We start from the raw sequence: 18569 nt of genomic DNA on the forward strand, positions 1-18569 counted from the left end.
ATGATACTCATTACACTGAGCCCTGCAGGAGTCCTGTGAAATGTGAAGCTGTAACCCCAAGCTCCTTCTCGTTACAAGCAATTCAGGATCAAATTATCAATACCCTGGAAATTAGAAGTGATCACTGGTGTTGTGGTTTTCTTGCTAAGCAGAAAGATTTGGCTCACACTTCAAAGTGGACTCTCCAAACACGGAGGAACATTAAAAATATTTTAAGACCACCCGATCTTCTCTTAGATCATCCTGAAGACGACAGGAGTCAATCAACAAAGAGTAAGTGCAAGCTCTGTCTTTTACTGATTAGCTATATTCACATTTTATGATGAAATTTTATAGTTCACAGGCTAAAGGTATTCTTAATTACCACTGGAAATATAAATTTGCATTTAAAACTTTATTTAGAATAACTTTGCAACTTAAAAAGCCCTATTTTCATTAGATCTAATGAAATCTAATTTGTCTTTTGACATTTCATTCTTTAACGATGCAACTTTAATGCTTTTCTACCTTGGCTTTTACATTCTGCTTTTCATAATACCTAGTTTAGAGAAGAGATACTGATATTTAATTATGAGTTAATTTTACCTCTAAAAATGTCCAAAGGATAAACATTTATTTCTGTTACAGTACCGATGTAAATTCTGATTTGGTCAGTTTGTCCTACAGTGATATGTATAGTACAGGCATGATTAACCACAGAAACACAGTATTACCAATAAAGTGGTAAAGCAAACTTTCCTGGTACCAACTATGCATGTGTTGCATTTAGATTATGAGCCAAGACCATCAGCAGTCCTTTCATTCTCTGCTTTAACATCCACATGCCTAACAATGATGGTGAATCACAGAGACACCCAAACTAGCTGCTAACAGCAGTTTAGTCATATGCTAAACTCCATAGGAAGCTGACATCGGTTAATTAACCATTCTAATTTCATTACTAAGGAGGTACATTATACTGACTGCAGTCCTCACATACTCAAACTCTAAAATAACATGAGAAACAACATCGCTAATAACAAAACACCCTCCATAAAGTGCAATTCTTTTAGAACTGTATACCTAAGTACAGATAAGAGTTACAACATAGTTTTAATTATATGCAGGCTACTGAATTCAGTTAAATCTGTATCTATTATTAGAAGACATTTCTGATTAATGTTGAAAATAATAACAAAATAAAAACACTGAATACATACTAAAATAGCTATTGCATAACACAGTGGTGGGTTAACCTTAGCTGGCTCCTAGGTGCCCACCAAGCTGCTCTGCCACTTCCCCATCCTTCGCAATACAGGGGGAGAAAAGATGAAAAGCTCATAGGTCAAGAAAAGGACAGGGAGATCGCTCATCAATTACCAGCACAGGAAAAAGAGACCTAACTTGGGGAGGATTAATTTAATTTATTGCCAATTAATAACAGAGTAACAAAACTAAAAACCAGCTTTCCCCAACCCCCCTGCTTCTTCCCAGGCTCAACTTCACTCCCAACTCTTCTGCCTCCTCCCCAGGTGTCACAGGGGGACCGGGAATGGGGGTTGTGATCGGTTCATAACACTTCATCTCTGCTGCTCCTTCCGCCTCACACTCTTGCCCTGCTCCAGTGTGGGGTCTCACCCAGGGGATACAGTCCTTCATGAACATTTTGAATGTGGGTCCTTCCCATGGGCTGCAGTTCTTCACAAACTGCTCCAGTGTGGGTCCCTTCCACAGGGTGCAGTCCTTCAAGACCCCGTGGGGTCATAGGCCCTGCCAGCAAACCTGCTCTTGAATGGGCTCCTCTCTCTCTCCATGGGTCCACAGGTCCTGCTGCCAGCACCCTGCTCCTGCCCTCCACGGGCTGCAGCTTCCTTCAGGGCCTCTCTACCTGCTCTGGTGTGGGATCCTACACAGGCTGCAGGGCGGATACCTGCTCCACAATGATCCTCCATGGGCTGTAGGGGGAGAACATGCTTCACAATGGTCATCTTCATGGGCTGCAGGGGAATCTCTGCTCCAGCACCTGGAGCACCTCCTCCCTTTCCTCCTTCTGACCTTGGTGTCTGCAGAGTTGTTTCTCACTCCTTTCCCCCACAGCTGCTGCACAGCCTTTTTGACCCTTTCTGAAATACATTATCACAGAGACGCCACCAGCATCAATGACTGACTCAGCTTTGAGCAGCACAGGGTCAGTCTTGGAGCAGCCTGAAATTGGCTCTGTCTGACCTGGGGCCAGCTCCTGGTCTCTTCTTGCAGAAGCCCCCCATGCAACACCACCCCTGCTACCAAAACCTCGCCACATAAACCCAACACAAACATGTATTCATGAGAGAATCAGCAGTCTGGGGAGCTGGCAAGCCTCAATTTTTCAGCTGGACTTTAGTTCATATTCTGCCTTGGATAACTTCTCCTTTACTAGGTTTCAGTTTCAATTTGGGGGGGGGGGGTGGGGTGTGTTTTGCTTTTTAAAAACAAAAGACTAAGATATTTAATTTCCAGCTTCTATTTATTAAGCAAGGGATGTTAGTGAAGTGGGAGTGTTAAGAGTTCTGACAAAAAGGCTAGAAAAAGGTAACCTTAAAAAACCAGAACAGCTGATCCGTATGAGGGTTCAGCAGAAGAAAGAGCAGACAAAGAAACAAGGAAGGATGGAAGAGGTTAATCCAGAGACATAAAAAGGTACTGACTGGCTAACAAAACAATAGCATTGAAAAGCTGTTCCTTTTCAAAGGGAAATAATATATATCTAAATATAGACATATATAGATATAGCCTTAATTGTATACATTTCTGCTGAACTTGAAATAAACACGTTAAAGTCTCAGGAACTATTTTCCCCCACTGAGGTAATATTTGACAGTGATTGAAAAGCTAGCCAGTCCTTACGCTGGTATCACACACCACTTACAAACAACCAAGCAAAGGTCACCATCCACTAAAGATTAACCCATGCAGAGAGGAGATGAACAGAAGATATAATACCACAGGATATTGCTGTGCAGAGGAGACTGGCAGGAGCGGGGGTGGATAAGAGACTGCAGAGTACTGAACAGGCTGGGAGGAAGGCTGCAGAGGCCGCAGAGGCTGAAGGAATAACAGGTTTATAAACATGGTTAACATCAGAGTAAGAGAAGCGAAAACAAAGTCAAAGTCTTTTGTAATAGAAAAACGCAACTATGCTCCAGAAAAAGCGACTATGCTCCATTCCCCAGAAAGGGAATGGATACTTCCCCCCACTCCCCCCCCTTATTCTTCAAGGGCTGAGGTCATCTTTAATCGGCCTATTTTACTAAATTTCTCTTGTACACGATGAGGATAAAACATATCCTGTATTTCAGCATGCAGTTTTGTAAGTAGAGTAAGCCAAGCGCTACTAAAGAGTTGCTCATACTCTACCAGTCCCAAGCTACTTCTGTGCCATGAATAGTGCTTGTGCAGTACAGCCCAAGAATTCACCTGGCTGAAAAATAACCTTAAGACAAGGAGACAAAGATTGCAGTTGGACTAACTGTCTTCCCAGATTGCTGACTGTGTTACTGCTAATGCCAGGGGTAACCACGCAGTGGGACTAAGGACGAAGGCAGAGCCTCTTTTCCAGAGCAACCTAGGCTTGGTATGTTCTTGATACCGTAACATTTTCATACTAAAATATCTTCTATATTTTTAAGAAAAGGCTGCCTACCACGTTCGGTTATTAGCAGAACTGATAGTGCTGAGGACTGTGGAGGGGAAAAGCCCAGTTACCAATACCTGTGTGGATATTAGTTCTTAACCTATGCTTCAGCAGAACCAACCTACCGATCCCGTGTTATCAGACAGCAATAGGACAGTATCAGTCATCAATACAAGCACCATGTGTTTGACATGTGCACCTGTGAGAGGATGTGATTAGCTGCTGGCTGTTGCTGAGGTGGTGCGGGAAGAGGTGGCTGTTGCGGAGGTCCAGGCACTTGGGTCCTAACAGGTTGCTGAGGCATAGGAGGATTGTACACAACTGGAGTGCCATCGGGATTTAGGAATGGCTGACCTGAAGAGTTGAAAGAGAACAAAGACAACCAAATGACAGCCAGCTGCATCATCTAAGTTTGGAGAAAAGAAAGACAAATGTACTTACAGTAGGCAAAACAAATAAAATAATAAAATTTGAAAATAAGTGAAGTCATACTGTTTTATATGACAGCTTGATGCCAAATCCCCACAGCAACATTTATAACACAATGACTAAACAGGTCTCATTTGACAAACTACATGCAGTTAAAAACCAAAACATTTAAGGTAAGCAAAGATACCCCAGTCTTTACTTAGTGAACACAGATAAATGTTTGCTGCATCCTGCTTGTCTTAAACTCATTTTTAATTACGTGGATTGAAAAGGGCAGGAGTAATTAAAGGAAAACCCTACTAAAACTACTACTTCAAGGACCTTTCAAACGGCCATTAAATGAATCTCCTTTAATCAGTTTGAACATCAATCAGAACACAGGAGAGCTTAAAGGCAAATATTTTTAAAAATATATATAAAGCAGTAGCTGCAGTGGTATTCCTATAACTGCTAATGAGATTACTGTTAAAGGACTCTCTTCCCCCATTCATAGATGAATTGGCTTTTAGCTGTCAAATGAAATAATGTAGTGTTATTCTCCTATTTAATAATTTGCAACCTCAGCATTACAGCAGTGGACTAATGAAAAAGAATTTAAAAGTGAACTACTTAAAAGTAAATTACAAACAAGCAGTGATTTATTTTGGTGCCCAGGTTGGGAAAAAACAAAACAAATCAAAGGAACAGATCAGCTAGCAAGGACTTGCGTCTAGCTGCTTAATGACATGTGTCTTGCTTTGGCTTATTTTGATGCTTAGCCTCCAAATACTGATGTAAATTTTTCTCTCCTCCAATATAAATATTTTCTTGTCCAAGATTCTTTCCAGGGAGGTATAAACTGAGACCAAAGCCTTTGCACCCTAACCAGGGTCCTGTCAAAGTAGGCTAATGCTCCTTCAGACTTCTTCGTCCCATCATATTTAAATGGGACTGACCAACATAAAAGCATGAAAGTTACTGAAGAGAGGACTGAGGCAATTAATGCAAGACAGACAGAAAGCATAAACAGACTAGCAAAAATAAGCTGCATGTTATGCAGCTGGACTGCAGGTGATCAAGCTGTATTCAATTTAGCTTAATAGATTTCTCTTTAATGCTCAGGAATTGGGACGGTTCACATAAATAGGGAATCAGATTTTCTTATTTCCTTTTACTACTTTCTGGTAATCACAGGAGCTTAACTTGTTTCCTGTAGTGGCTGAATAAGAACTGTCTTTTCCTAATTACCCTCTTCGGCTACTGAAAAGACTGACTCTGTTGACATAAGGTCACAAGATCCTCTGTCAGAAAGGCTGAGAAACTAATCTATTTTTTTTTTGAACTCTTGACTGTCATTTGGAACAATAAAGCCAGATGAACAATTGCAGAATATGATGATTCAAGTACACTGTATGTTGAAAGTTTATCTGAACCTAGATATTCCTTGTTCTGAAAGTGTACTTTATCTTCTATTAGACAGTCATTAGATATTCATATAATCTTCTGTTATGAAAGACTATTAATGACTAGTTTAAATACATTAAAATTAATAACACATAGGAAGAATCACAATTTGAAAATCAAGCTAGTTTTAATGAATATCAGAGTCAAGTCTACGGTTCTGCTGCCTTTTCCGAGGGGGGTGCCAGTACGAGATGCTTTCAGATTAAAAACTTTGACAATCATATTTGTTTCTCTGCCCTTCCCTGTTGCTATGTGGAAGTCCCATCAACGTAACAGGGAAAATGACCAACAGTACAGGAGGAAGAAAGTGAAACTAATCACATGCAAAATATTGACAAGCATGTAACTGAAATGAAGATGACTCAAAACCCCGCTATTTTTTTTAAATGACAAAACTGTACCATGTTTTACATGAAAGCACTTTCAAGCTGATGGTATCCTTTCAGTGCCTGCAATATCTGTTTTGCTGTACAGTAACTCTAAATATTTTAGCATGGTCACACTATAAACTGAATATGAAAGATGACAGCCAACATTCTTCATATTTAATGTAGAGTACAAAGTACTCCAGTGTGCATAAACACTAAAACCACTTATTTTGCTAGCAAAACTTGTTCATTAATCATATTTGTCTTCAGATGGTCAAACGCAAGGGAAAACTCGCGTATAAGATGTACAACTATCACATTAGAACTAGAAAAACTAAGTCAATAGTGCTGTTGTCCAGAACCTAGATCCAAGATGGGAGAAACAGCCTCCTCCAAATCCAGTGGCTATCTATGAAAATTAGATGCTCCAGCTAGTCATTTGTAACCAATTTATTAGCAGGGTTGGCTTAAACTATTTATACAGCAAGGCATTTAAGAGAAACCTTAGGCAACATATCAATATGCAGAATCATTAATAAAAAAATAAATTTCAAATTTTGTCTGCCACAGCAATTGATTTATATTAAGGAAAAAGAAAAAATTATCTATGTCAATGTTAAACCTTTTCATTATAGAAGAGAAATAATTTAATAACATATCATTTTAACAATGCCAAGGGGAAAAATTTAGTTTAAAACATCACATGCAGTTATATTCAAATATAAAGTCCATCTACAGAATGATGGAAAATATATCCTGAAGTATTTTCTGTTCTACAAGGACAACAAATCTTTAATCTAAAATTAAAATATAATAAATTTCCAAAGATTACAATGTTTTATATAAAAGGTAAATTAAAATTTTCAGGATTTCTTGACTTCCACAATAAAGTAGAAGTTTGCCCAGGGAGTGATAACTAGTCATTTAATCCAGACAAGTAGTGACACACCTCCTTGCATCTACATTATAAAGTATCAATTTCCTACTACTTACTAAAATGATCATATTGGGCAATTACACCCACATTGATTTAATCCCGTTTAAAACTGACAAACAGAAGTTTAGAAATAGCACGTGATCTCATGCTTATTTCTTTCATTTGTATTAAGTCAGTGTCATGAGCACAGAAACACAAGAATATGTTGCGAAAAACAAAATGAAGGATGATAAACTCTTTCAAGTCCATATGAATACTACTTCAGGCTCTCTCCCCCCTCACAGAAACTGCTTTATAGTAGCACTGGGAAAGACTTTTCCTCTCCCCAAAAAACCAAAGCAATTAATTTAAATTATTCTGCGTTCTGGATAATAATTTTCTTATTTTGTGCAAGTCGCTCAATAAAATTTTACATGTAAGTTAAAACTCTACTAGAGAAAAATCAAGTGAGTTTACTTATTCCTTTGATTCTAGAGTCATGCTTTCTTTTCAAATTAAGTGCACTGAACAAACACAACCACAGAAAATAAAAAAAAAGAGCAAAAGAAAGGACAGTACTGACATTCAGTTTTATGTAAACACTCGTGCATTTTTGTCCAAGTTCTCAATTGTAACAAAAACATCCACAAGCGTGTACCAACCTGTTTGCGGGTTGATCAGAATACTGCCAGGCGGTATGCCTGCCGCTTCCAAGGGAAGCAAAAAGAAGCTAGTGCTAGTAGGTGCCACTTGCCCGCTTATGCCACCATCAAAGGAAAGAGAGTTACTAGTGCTGACAGTTGGATAGACGGCAGGCGTGCCATGAGAAGGCTGGCTTAGAGCTGGCACTGGAAGAGGCTGCTGGGTGTGAGAAAGAGAACCCGTGGATGACCCTACACTACTAGAAGACTCAGAACCTAGGAAAGGAGTAACGAGAAATTGTTTTTACCTAGAGACAGAAACATCATGCTCACTTAAAATATATACTTGTAAATGCTTACCCTTAAAGCTCAGCGTTAAGTACATTATTAAACAGTGGCCTTTTCAATGAACGCCCCCTTTATCTCCCCTGGAATACCATTACAAGATTCCTTCTGTCAACCAAGGGCCAATTCAGCACTGCTTTGCACTGTAAAGTGAGGCTTTCATATCTAGCTCTGGTTTTCTGGACAGAAAATACATGCCTGTACATATGCACATGTGCTAATGTTCAGTTCATCTGCAATTCGTTTACGTGATTGGTCGCTTATCCAAAATGATGCATGCGCATCTATCAGGTGGATATACTGAAGCAATGAACACACAGCTCACAACTATTGCGTATGTGCAGGCCATGGGGTAATGCAGATGCACTGGGCCCAATGTCCCTTCAGATACGCTAGCTAAATTCACACGCTCTGTAGATGCAGCCTGCGTGCAAGCAATGACCATGTTCTTTTTACTACTAGGTGTCAGAGGATCTTCTGATTCGCCTGCTGGACAAATTGCAGAATACTAGAAACCCCTAAACTGTTTGTTTTGTTGTTTTTTTTTTTTTTTTCTCCCTCTGACAATTTTCAGACTGAAATCAAGAATACAGCTGGAAAAAGAATATGTAATATGGTAGCTGTAGCCTAGTTTTATGCATCAATTCAAAGTTCAAATGGAGTATGAAATAGCTGATTGAAAGCAATAATCATTTTACAGATATGAATGACTATAAACATTGCAAGGCAGTGGAGAACCAGACCCTGAGCTTTCTCAAAGCCAATGCATGCAACTAAAAGCAATATTCCAAAAGTCCAATATGGAGAGGTCTGTAGATCTGCACTCTTCCTAGATCACTGTATACCTAGGTGTCTAGGATACAGGTTATCATACTTTTTATTAAGTCCTTGCTATGATACTTGCAGTATTTGGAAACAGAATATAGTTTAAATTTAAGAACTCCTCATTAGCAGCCTCTATACAATCTAGAAGAGAAAGTAAGGCTCAAAGGGCTGTGATGAAATTTATGTACTGTTGGAAGTTACTTTGCAGTCCTTCATAAAAATTTCCAGTTGTAACCCTTTTACTTGTGTGTACGAAAAGATAGTATAGCTTGAAGCACTTGCTGATGCTGAATGTTAACCTTTTGTCTGTTGCTAGATGAAGCAAAATATAAAGCTATTAATTGGGAACTGGGCAAAAAAAGCATACCCCAGCTCTATAAAACAATCCTCACCTGACCAGAGTTACTTTGATTAGATTTGTTTACAAGTGTATCCACTTCTAGATTATGTAGAGAAAATAGGCTGAAACCATCATAATTAAAGCAAATTACCTCCTTGATCAAAATGAACAAACAAAACCAATCTCAACACGTGCAAAATCACCACAACCTGTAACTGCAGTGAAGCAACCACCATCAAGATAGACATTCTGAACTTTGAATGTTAACTCTCTGAATGCCAAAATAAAGTTTCCAGTGACATTTTAAGAATCCGTTTATGTTCTTGCAATTTCAAAAACAAAGATTTCTACAAACGTATTTTATATATACACACTATTGTCAGGTTGTAGTTTCTATTCAAGCTGTGCCAAATAGTATTACTACATTCCTAAGTGAAATAACTCAATATGATGACACAGTTTTATAGAATATGCAGAAGTATCTTGGAATGTATTTTTTTAATACAAATATATAATGGACAAACAGAATTTGTAACTGTTTTACTGCATTAAGATACAGAAGTGTGGTGATTTACCTATGAGGTAGTGGTGGTTTAACAGAAAGCAAAACTTGTCTCATTAGACAAGTTTTATAAATAAGATGAAAGCCAAGCATAATACAGGCAAGTAATAATATTCTGCTTTTTTTACAGTTTTCCTTCAACTTCTGAAGCAGTGCATCCATAACCCAGCCCAGTATTACAAGCCTCAAAATCCTCCACAACCAAGATTATCTATTGGATCAAATTACGTTGGCATTTGATATACAAATATTTGCTACATTTCATTTTTGACCCACATAAAATTTACATCCCTATTTTCTGAGATTTTGTTTTTGACATCAATTACAAGTTAACACACCTTTGAAACCCAGAATCTTATAAAATGAGTATTTCCCCCCACCATTTCTGAATCTTAAAATTAAACAGTACCCTTTGTTGCACTGATCTGGTTTTTCAGCAATCTAAAAATTAAGTAAGCTTTTCAGCCATATTCATTTAAATTTAACAATGGCATTGAAAAACAACACAACAAATATAACTAACAATCCATAGGCTTTAATGCTGTTTTTTCCTAGCTAATAGGACAGCAGCGCAGTTTCCTAAACACTGCACAATGCAGCTTTGCCGCACTGAAACCAGAGAGTTGAACTCTACGTTTTTATTTTGTACACAGCACTTCGGCTGATAAACGTTTTCAAATCCTTTGTATGAGATGAAATGCATTTAGCTTAAAGCCATCTATAATGCACTTTAAAAGTCTACTGCCACAGTCAAAAGCCTTCATTTAATTTGTTCCCTGAATTCTACCTCTCCAAGGCAGCTATGCAGCATAGGGCTAGGTCTGTAGTCATTCTATGTATGCAGCACCCACTGCATCCAGAGGGGTTGTATGCATGGAGCACCTACGAGACCGAGGCCTCTACATATGTACACATCTGCAATATGCATCACGTATCAAACCATCAGGTACGTCACTGCTACGTTAACTATGTATTTGTACAGATTTTATTATACCTGTCTTAGACAGCCTGCCTGTGCTTTTGCTGCTTCCAGAGCTATCTCCTCTTGTCAGAACTGATATCCCACTGAAGCTGCTGGCTTTCGTTACAGCTGGCTTCAGATTGCGGATGGAGCTATCAGAGTCGGTGCTGCTCCAGGGACGGGGTTCACAATACTTCAGCTCATTCTCAGTACTGCTCTGATGGCTGTTGGCTGATCTCCCTGATGTTTCCTTATTGATTCTGTAAGTTATAAACTAAACTTTTAGCACAAGCATCAATTGCAAAATAAGGGAAAAGAAAAAAAAAAAGAAAAAAGAAAGAAAAGGTGAAATGCATGCAGAATACTTTGGGATTTTATTTTTTTTTTTAAAGAAAGCATCAAATACCTAAGTATCTGTCGTCTTTGTTGTGTACTATTAGTTTCTTCCTCCTGGATTCTGTTGACATTTTAATAAGATAGCTTAATATTCATTAAGAAAATAGGAAAATGAAAGAGAATTAAACTGCAAATTTTCTTACCTTTTATCAGTGAAATAATTCTCTTGGGAACACAGGGACTGAGGGGCAAAGAAGTGTAGAAATTAATATGAATGGTATCTAGAACCCCTACTACAGTGCAGTAACAAAACATGCTGCAATTTGGAATCTTTTGTATTCTACAGGGACTTTTACAGCAACCTCATTATATTAAGTTGTCTGAAAACTTAACCTCTTTGGTGGATAATTTCCATGTTACGGGAAAAAAAAAGACAATATAAAAAGGCCCACCTGCAGGAAATAAAAGTTAGCATTAGAATAGTTACACTGCTGACAATTTTGTTTCTATTAGCATTTTTCTGAAGTTACAATTCTTCCAGTGGGCCTTTGCTGCCTTATGTAACTTCCAGCTGATGTGTGACTTCACAAATCCGTTACCATCACCTGAGTTCCCTTGTCTTCTGCTGAAAGTGCGAAGTAGAAGATGACGTTGGCTACTGCAATAATTATACTGAATTCTTTGGGGTACAAGTACGCATATGCTAAAAAGCAGACAGAATATACAATCAAAAAGGCTATTATTAACTTCAATTATGTTGTCCTTCACTGTGACTTCTAACATTTGGTCCAAAGCTTCCAAGGGTACAATACATGGTAAATGAGTATGCAAAAGGAAAAGGTAATTTTATATCCAGAAGTCCATTTTTTTTGTTCATAACTAAGGTGAAGAAAAAAAAAAAAGCTCTTGAAAAACATTAGGATATAGCAAATTAGCCTCTCGGAGCTCATTACTATTTCTCCAAAACAAGAATCTGGTTTTGGATGTGTAAGAGCAACAGATAAATGTCAAAAGTAGATTATTAGAAGCAACACATATTTTCAAAGACATATTTGTTCTGTTTCACTCAATATAATTAAATATTATCAGTACTTGTGATTGAATTATAGTTTACAATGTTGTCCTGCTTAATAACTCCAGTCAAGAGAGACCAGACTTCTACATTTCTGACTGAAATTTCACATACGGGAATTCAAATCCTTTTTACCATGATGTATTTGATGTAGACACAAGTAAGAAAAAACCCCAATGTTTTGGTTTGGGGTTTTGTTTGTTTGGTTTTTAAATAATTATTGCTCTGAGTAACAACTGAAATGATCGTAGTACCAAAACTCTATAATTTAAATTTGAGTAAGGGGAGAAATAAAGCAAAATAGGTAATGATAGATTCTTGAAGGTTGCTTGAGTTTCATGCAGTAGTGACTAAAGAAACCAGAAAATTTCTCAGTAACTTCAATATCATTTAAAACTCATTCAGACCACACTAATGATTCTTATCTGCTCATTCCCCTTCAGACACAGAAAGTTTCCTGGAAAAAAGTCTCTTAACAAAAACCACACATGCATGTCTGTGTGTGAAGTATTCATAAAAACACCGTAAGATTTTCTTTGATACATACATCTTGTGCAAATATTCTTTCTCTAGCTCTCTGATATTCTTCTTCACGTTCTTCTATGGATTTACTTCTTCTGTCATCTTTTAATCGTATTCTCATCTAAATTAAGTGATACAGTGTCAACTTCTACAGGAAAATAGTATAAACACACAGTCAAATACAACAAGTGGAAGGAAATAATCCACGTGTATTTACCTGGTTGTCATCTTTGTCTAAACTAGAGTTATCTCTTTTAAGGATATACCGCTTCTGGAAATCATCACTCTTCTCATCCTTTATATGCTCACAAAACTTTTGGTCAGGTCTATGAGAAGTTGTTAGAAACAAAAGACTTATGGTTTTGTAAACATACACTATACACAGTGCAACAAACCGAAATATACTCAAAGTCAATGTTAAATATAATTAATACTCTAACTGAAGTGATAGATTATGGTTGTCCAGGCAATGGAAAAACTACCAAAAATGTAAGATGATGTTTACTCCTGACAAGTCCTGTTCCTGAGGCATAACAAACCTGCTTTTAAAATCTCTTCCTCCTTCAAAGCTTTTGCTTCAATTTCCTATTAAGGTGGCAAGCAAACCACATGCCCTTGGGGAATCAGAGGTGCTCCTGACTCCAGACTGGTGCCATGCAATGGATATTGGGCATGCATGGAAGTGAAGATAGGTGCTCTCTGCTAGAGCTGCAATACCTCAGAATTCATTTCAAGGGAAAAACAGAAGATAAGAAGATAGAGGAGAAAGCATTGAAACGTACAAACTTCTAAACCAAAATTAAGTAGAAATAAGCAAGAGAAAAACAGTCCAATGCAGGCAAGAGCTTCACAAGATCACAGTGAGAGGATGAAGCAACAGATTATATATATTATTTTGGTGTTTTAGCTACTTTGTGAAAGAAAGTGAGCTATTTTGCAAACTCTTGTTATTATTAAAAATAGATACCAAGTACCTAGACAATAAAACTACTAGTATTGTTAAGAGAAATTCTCACAAAATTAATATTTTCCTAATAAAAGATAAAATATAGGTATACTCTTCTCTATTTCTGTTTCTTTATTCATTACCCAGGACATCAGTATAGAGTCAGGAGATCTTTTCCTATAAAACAGCCAAGCCTAACTATTAGTTACTGGATGCCCAAACATAATTAGCAGGCATTTCAGAGAACCTTTAGACTGTCTTACCTCTTTCTTTTAAAGGTCCCTGAATTTACTGCCCTGCAATCACCAACTTCCCACTCCACTGAGACGTCCCAGTATGCACTGGGTTGTTGATGTCAGTAACATCACTGATCGGCGATGGAGCCGGGAATCTGCCTATGAGGAAAAGGTAAGTTTGGTTTTATTCAGCATGGAGCAGATCTCCAAGGTTTTCTTTCTAAATTCTTATTTTATATCCAAAACGATTTAAAATAAGAATACTGAAAACATTAAGAATCTTGATGTCTGCAGGTTAGATGAAATGCCTGCTAATTAGTAACTACACCTATAGGGGGCTTCCAGAGGCCATAAGCTAATTAAATATGGGCTAGGAGAAAAATGCATAAAATTGAAGAAATCATCTTTTAATAGTTCTTATTCCACACTTGAAGTGCTAGACTGAAGCTTCAGGCTAGAGATGCTGGTAGATGCAAAGGCAACAGATTTGAAATGTATAGCTTTGTAAGCCAAATTAGATAGAGAATGTATAGCCAAAGCAAAACCACATACATGAATACATAAGTTACTTAACATATATTTAGGCGCTCTCGGTTTTTCTAGAAACTTTTGAGGAGGCAACTGTTTACTTAAGTGAAATTTCAGTGTGGTATATTATTTCCATTTTACTGACTCTAAAATTAGGGTGGATAATTAGATTTTTTTTCTCCCAAAGCTATACAGAGTATACATAGAGACTGGGATTAGGATGCAGGAGATGTAAATTCCTATTTTCATGTTCACATCATAGAGAACATAAAAAATGGTGTCAGGTATATGCTTTAAGTTAAAACTAGAAACTAGGTGGCATAAATATACCAACATGTTAGTCCTCTGTCTTTCTGAGAGAGAATGTGGAGACAGAGCATGTGCGGAGGACAATGAGAAGAGCTGGGTCCTTTGAAAGAGAAGGTCAGCTACACACAGGTTTTGGAGCTGCTGTGGCCTCATGGCTACTTTTTTTTTTTTTCAATATGGATTTGCTTAGTGTTTTCTCCAAGAAATCCCCAACCCTCAAAGTAAAGTAGCATGCCGTGACTTGTTAACCTGGCTGACGCTTCCACTGATGAGATCTGTCTTCCCTGCTACATTTATTTTGTAAGGCCATGTGAGACCCATAAGCAACATCATTCCAATAGAAGGCTCCAATGCCTGAATATTCCCAGCAGATTTTTACAGTACAAAAGCCAAAGTTGTGCAAGTCTTGTCCCTTCCCTTCACCAAATCAGAAATCACCCTGTTCTAAGTTAAGAGCTGGTTCTGCTTTCCAAAAGAAACAAAGAATGTACTTTGTACATTTTACTGGTGTAAATCTTTAAACAGGTGAATAGTTGATACGCATTTGTATTTCATGGAAAGAAAGTCAGCAATGCATCTCTGAGAAAAACAACAGAAATTTTTAATTTACACATAGCATCCTTTTTTTCCCCAAAAATAGTTTAAATGTGAAACAGATTGCATTATTACACAGCACTGGAACATGAGCAGTAAGGATCTTTAACTACCTCTCCTTGATGCATGGTTCCCAATGAGTAGATAGACCCCCACTGCTACAGATGCAGCATCATTGCATAATATATCCCAGGGGTTAAATCTATGCATCAAAATGTTTTTTCAAGACTTTTACACTTACATTCTTGTATTGCTAGTTTTATTTACTATGACTGCCTTCCCACTCTGGTCCACGTTGTGCTCTAATCCAAAGTAAGCAGCTACCCTGTGCAAGAGCATTCTATGGTAAGATGTCATTGGGGGAAACTTTTTTCTTGGAGCTCTGGAAGAAAGGAATAGTAGCTTTATTAAATAAACAGGAGCACTCTTGAATTCTTTTTTTCCCTATAAGAGTACAGTACTTACTCATTATTACCAATGAAATCTAAAATTTCCTGTTCTAATTTCAGCAGCGTCATTCTGTCCCTGAAAATAAAAACACAGCAACTCACATATGAGACACTTCAATAACTGCAGCTGTATTCATATTAAGAATACACAGATAAGATCTGTGATCAAGGGATAGTGGCAGACTGTAAATAGGATCAGGAGGTGTCAAATGCAGGTTTTTTTAGGGCAAAGTATTCATTTTTTCCACTACGATATACTTTATTGAACCTGCCCAAGGAAACATGTGGTTCTCATCTCAGAATCAGATTACAAAGATCCTCCAAGTAATCTCTGCCCAGTAGGCTCAACAGAAAGTACAGTCATTGAGAAGACAGTCTCAAGAAGAAGGAAAAGTAGTGACTAAGATGTTAGCACAGGTAGTAAGATTTGCAGAGGCCTGAACCGGCCCTTGGATTGTGAAGCACATCATGAGATCATTGGGACAGAGTGAGGGAGTACTGGTAAGAGAAGGCACTACTACAACATACCAACAACCAAGTGGTTAAAAGCTGGCATGCTTTGCCATGTGATGAGATACTAAGAGAAGATGAAAAAGCTAAAACCCAATGTGATAGAAAGGAATATTAGCTGAAACACCATTAAACAAGTCTTAAAAATGCTTATGCCAGTTCTCATAAATCATTAATATTTACTGAAATTAATTGTCGCACAGTTCATAATTTGCGCACATCAGGTAACTCAGCTTCCCAGTTATTGTAAAGCTATAGCAGACCTTCACCTACAATTTCTTACTTTCATTGGGATGCTTTATGATTTCAAATAGAAACAAAGTAAGAGTCGAGCAGGGATCTGCGCTTTCTAGTTTTACTCTATAGGACAAAATGGTGTTGCACCCTTATTATAGCTCATTTTACATTTTTTCCTGATAAAATGGAATCCCAATACATTACCACATTGAAAATCATAACTATAGTATTAGTGAATAACAAATAGCAGTGGAATAGCTTTTGCGACAGCAGCACAATTCCACAAAGTTGATTTCTTGCCTTGTACATATAGCCATGGACCTAGTGTGAAACTCCATGGAGGGAAAGAACAAACAAGACAGACAGCAATGTACCACAAACCTCAAAGCAACAGAATCACGTCAACTCTGTTGCTAACAAATGATGGACGTGAATTACATCAGATTTGGTTTCTGATGTGCAGAGTGAAGATGTATATGTCTTTACTATGGTCATATGGTACAGCTTAAAAAAAGTTCCTTTGCCTATAAATTCAGGGCAAGACAGATTCAAGTAAGAGAAGGCAGTTTAGTCTCCAAGAAGCAGACACTAAAAGAGTACAAATTTGAGAGACATAGTATGAGTGTTCCTTCAGGGATAGAACTGCATAGACAGAACTCATTATTTGCTTATTAAACATTAAAGCTCTTAAACCATTTCAGTGTCCTGAACCTTTGTTCATATAACACACAAATTACAGTAGATTGGTGCTTCAAATAGCCTGTGCAACATAACCCTCATCTTAAATAACTGACATACAGTGTTAGACATGTAAAGGACACAAAAAACAGGTGGTGTTATACCTCAGGCACTGACAAGAAAGAGAACCAGAAAGCTGACATTACAGATGCTTACCTGGGATTGTTTTTTAATGTATTTACTAAAAATTCGTGAAGATCTATACCAGTGGAATCTGTGTATTCTTGACTTGAATCTAAGGATAGGGGGAAGAGAGCAAAATTACACTTTGAAAAACATTAATACTATTTTTTTTAAATTATTGCTAAACATTGTATTTATGGATCAATACTATATAATTATTAGGCATGTTATACCCAAAAATAAACACTTCCAGATTCCACGGAAAAGGCTCACAAGTAAAAAAAAAAAAAAAAACAACCAACAAACAACAACAAAAAAAAACCCAGAAAACCCAACACTGCCTCCCTCATTTCCCCTAATTCAAGCGTAATACAGAAGCAAAAGCTTCAGTAACATTGCCAATTTATTAGCAAATAGCTATATATTTTGAAGCAGTGTATCACCTTGAGTCACCTGATTTCTCAACATACTACATTGCACTGTTGTACAATTGCACTGTTGTACACACTTCTGTGGACCAGCAGCTGACCTACAGAATTACTGGATGCTGCCCAAAGAAATACTGTCATTCAGAATGTAGCAGTTTAACCTTCACAAATGTTATTTTGTATTATTAAAAGCCCTTGTTCTGTTGGACTTTCTTTTCGCAACATAATGTTTAGAAGTTTTCAAAAAGAAGTCTCACAATCTTCTGTCTCCTTTTCTGGTTTCAGTGAACCAAAGTATTCAAAGTGTAATTTTGTTCTATAAAAACTGTCACCGGAAGAAATTATTTAACACCAAATCTTCCCTTACATGAGTCCCTTTCAAAGCTCCAGGTCTTAGGAGTAAAAGCTAGAGGTGTTTTAACAATATTTTTGGAACTCGATTTCTTCCAAGAACTACTTGTGTGCCGACCTAGCCTCAAGTTAGGCACAGCTCACACTTACGCCTACGTCTGAGTGGTTCCAGGTCTTGTGGTCAGTATGGAGAGCAGGCATTGCAAATTAGATTCTGTTAGCAATGCGGGGACTACTGCACTAAGAAGTGTAGGATTCGGTGGAGACAGAATCCATGCAGTGTTTTTCATGAGAAGCACTGGTGCCAGCAGAGCAGCTTCTTGGCACAGTGGGAAACTGGGTGGCCAAAGTGTCCAGTCTTCAAAAACAGACCTCAGTTTTTCCTGGAGAGAATCCAAGTCCACCTGAGGACAGGGAATCTCTAGTTCCCTAATGAAGAATGACAGCAAGTTCCTTCGCCTGCAGAGTTCATTATACTACCAATTGTGCCCATACATTATCAAGGTAGTATAAATGAAACCAAGCAAGTGAGCTTTTATGGTTTGGGATTACTGTTGAATCTGAGGAAGGCAAGAAAAAAAACCAAACCAAAACAGTATGCCCGGTAAAACAACTGTAAGATTGAGTAAGTATTTACTTTCGTTTTCTTAATTTGCAAGTAAGCAATAATTTAGTTATAATTACTAGAAGACTGATGCTTAAATTCAA

The 18569-nt window shown here is 37.6% G+C and overlaps 1 protein-coding gene across 5 annotated transcripts in view; it reads right to left on the bottom strand.

Moving 5' to 3' along the window:
* The window catches only part of R3HDM1 (R3H domain containing 1), a 54744-nt gene that overhangs the window by 19862 nt on the left and 16313 nt on the right, over window positions 1-18569 (bottom strand). For 4 of the 5 annotated variants that reach the window (XR_014269199.1, XM_082483161.1, XM_082483162.1 and 1 more), the window contains exons 4-14: window positions 17116-17194; window positions 15491-15550; window positions 15267-15407; window positions 12630-12738; window positions 12438-12533; window positions 11022-11059; window positions 10889-10939; window positions 10516-10742; window positions 7471-7725; window positions 3852-4006; window positions 2962-3063 (exon numbers count right to left, since the gene is read on the bottom strand). Coding sequence is in view for 4 of the 5 variants with exons in the window: in XM_082483161.1 (XP_082339287.1) it covers window positions 2962-3063; window positions 3852-4006; window positions 7471-7725; window positions 10516-10742; window positions 10889-10939; window positions 11022-11059; window positions 12438-12533; window positions 12630-12738; window positions 15267-15407; window positions 15491-15550; window positions 17116-17194 (1313 nt within the window). In the remaining variant the exon portion in view is untranslated. The remainder of the gene's footprint in view (window positions 1-2961; window positions 3064-3851; window positions 4007-7470; window positions 7726-10515; window positions 10743-10888; window positions 10940-11021; window positions 11060-12437; window positions 12534-12629; window positions 12739-15266; window positions 15408-15490; window positions 15551-17115; window positions 17195-18569) is intronic. The other variant, XM_082483160.1, reaches the window with a different exon arrangement.

Source organism: Vanellus vanellus, assembly GCF_965231255.1.
Source record: "Vanellus vanellus genome assembly, chromosome: 5".
NCBI classification, from domain to species: Eukaryota; Metazoa; Chordata; class Aves; order Charadriiformes; family Charadriidae; genus Vanellus; species Vanellus vanellus.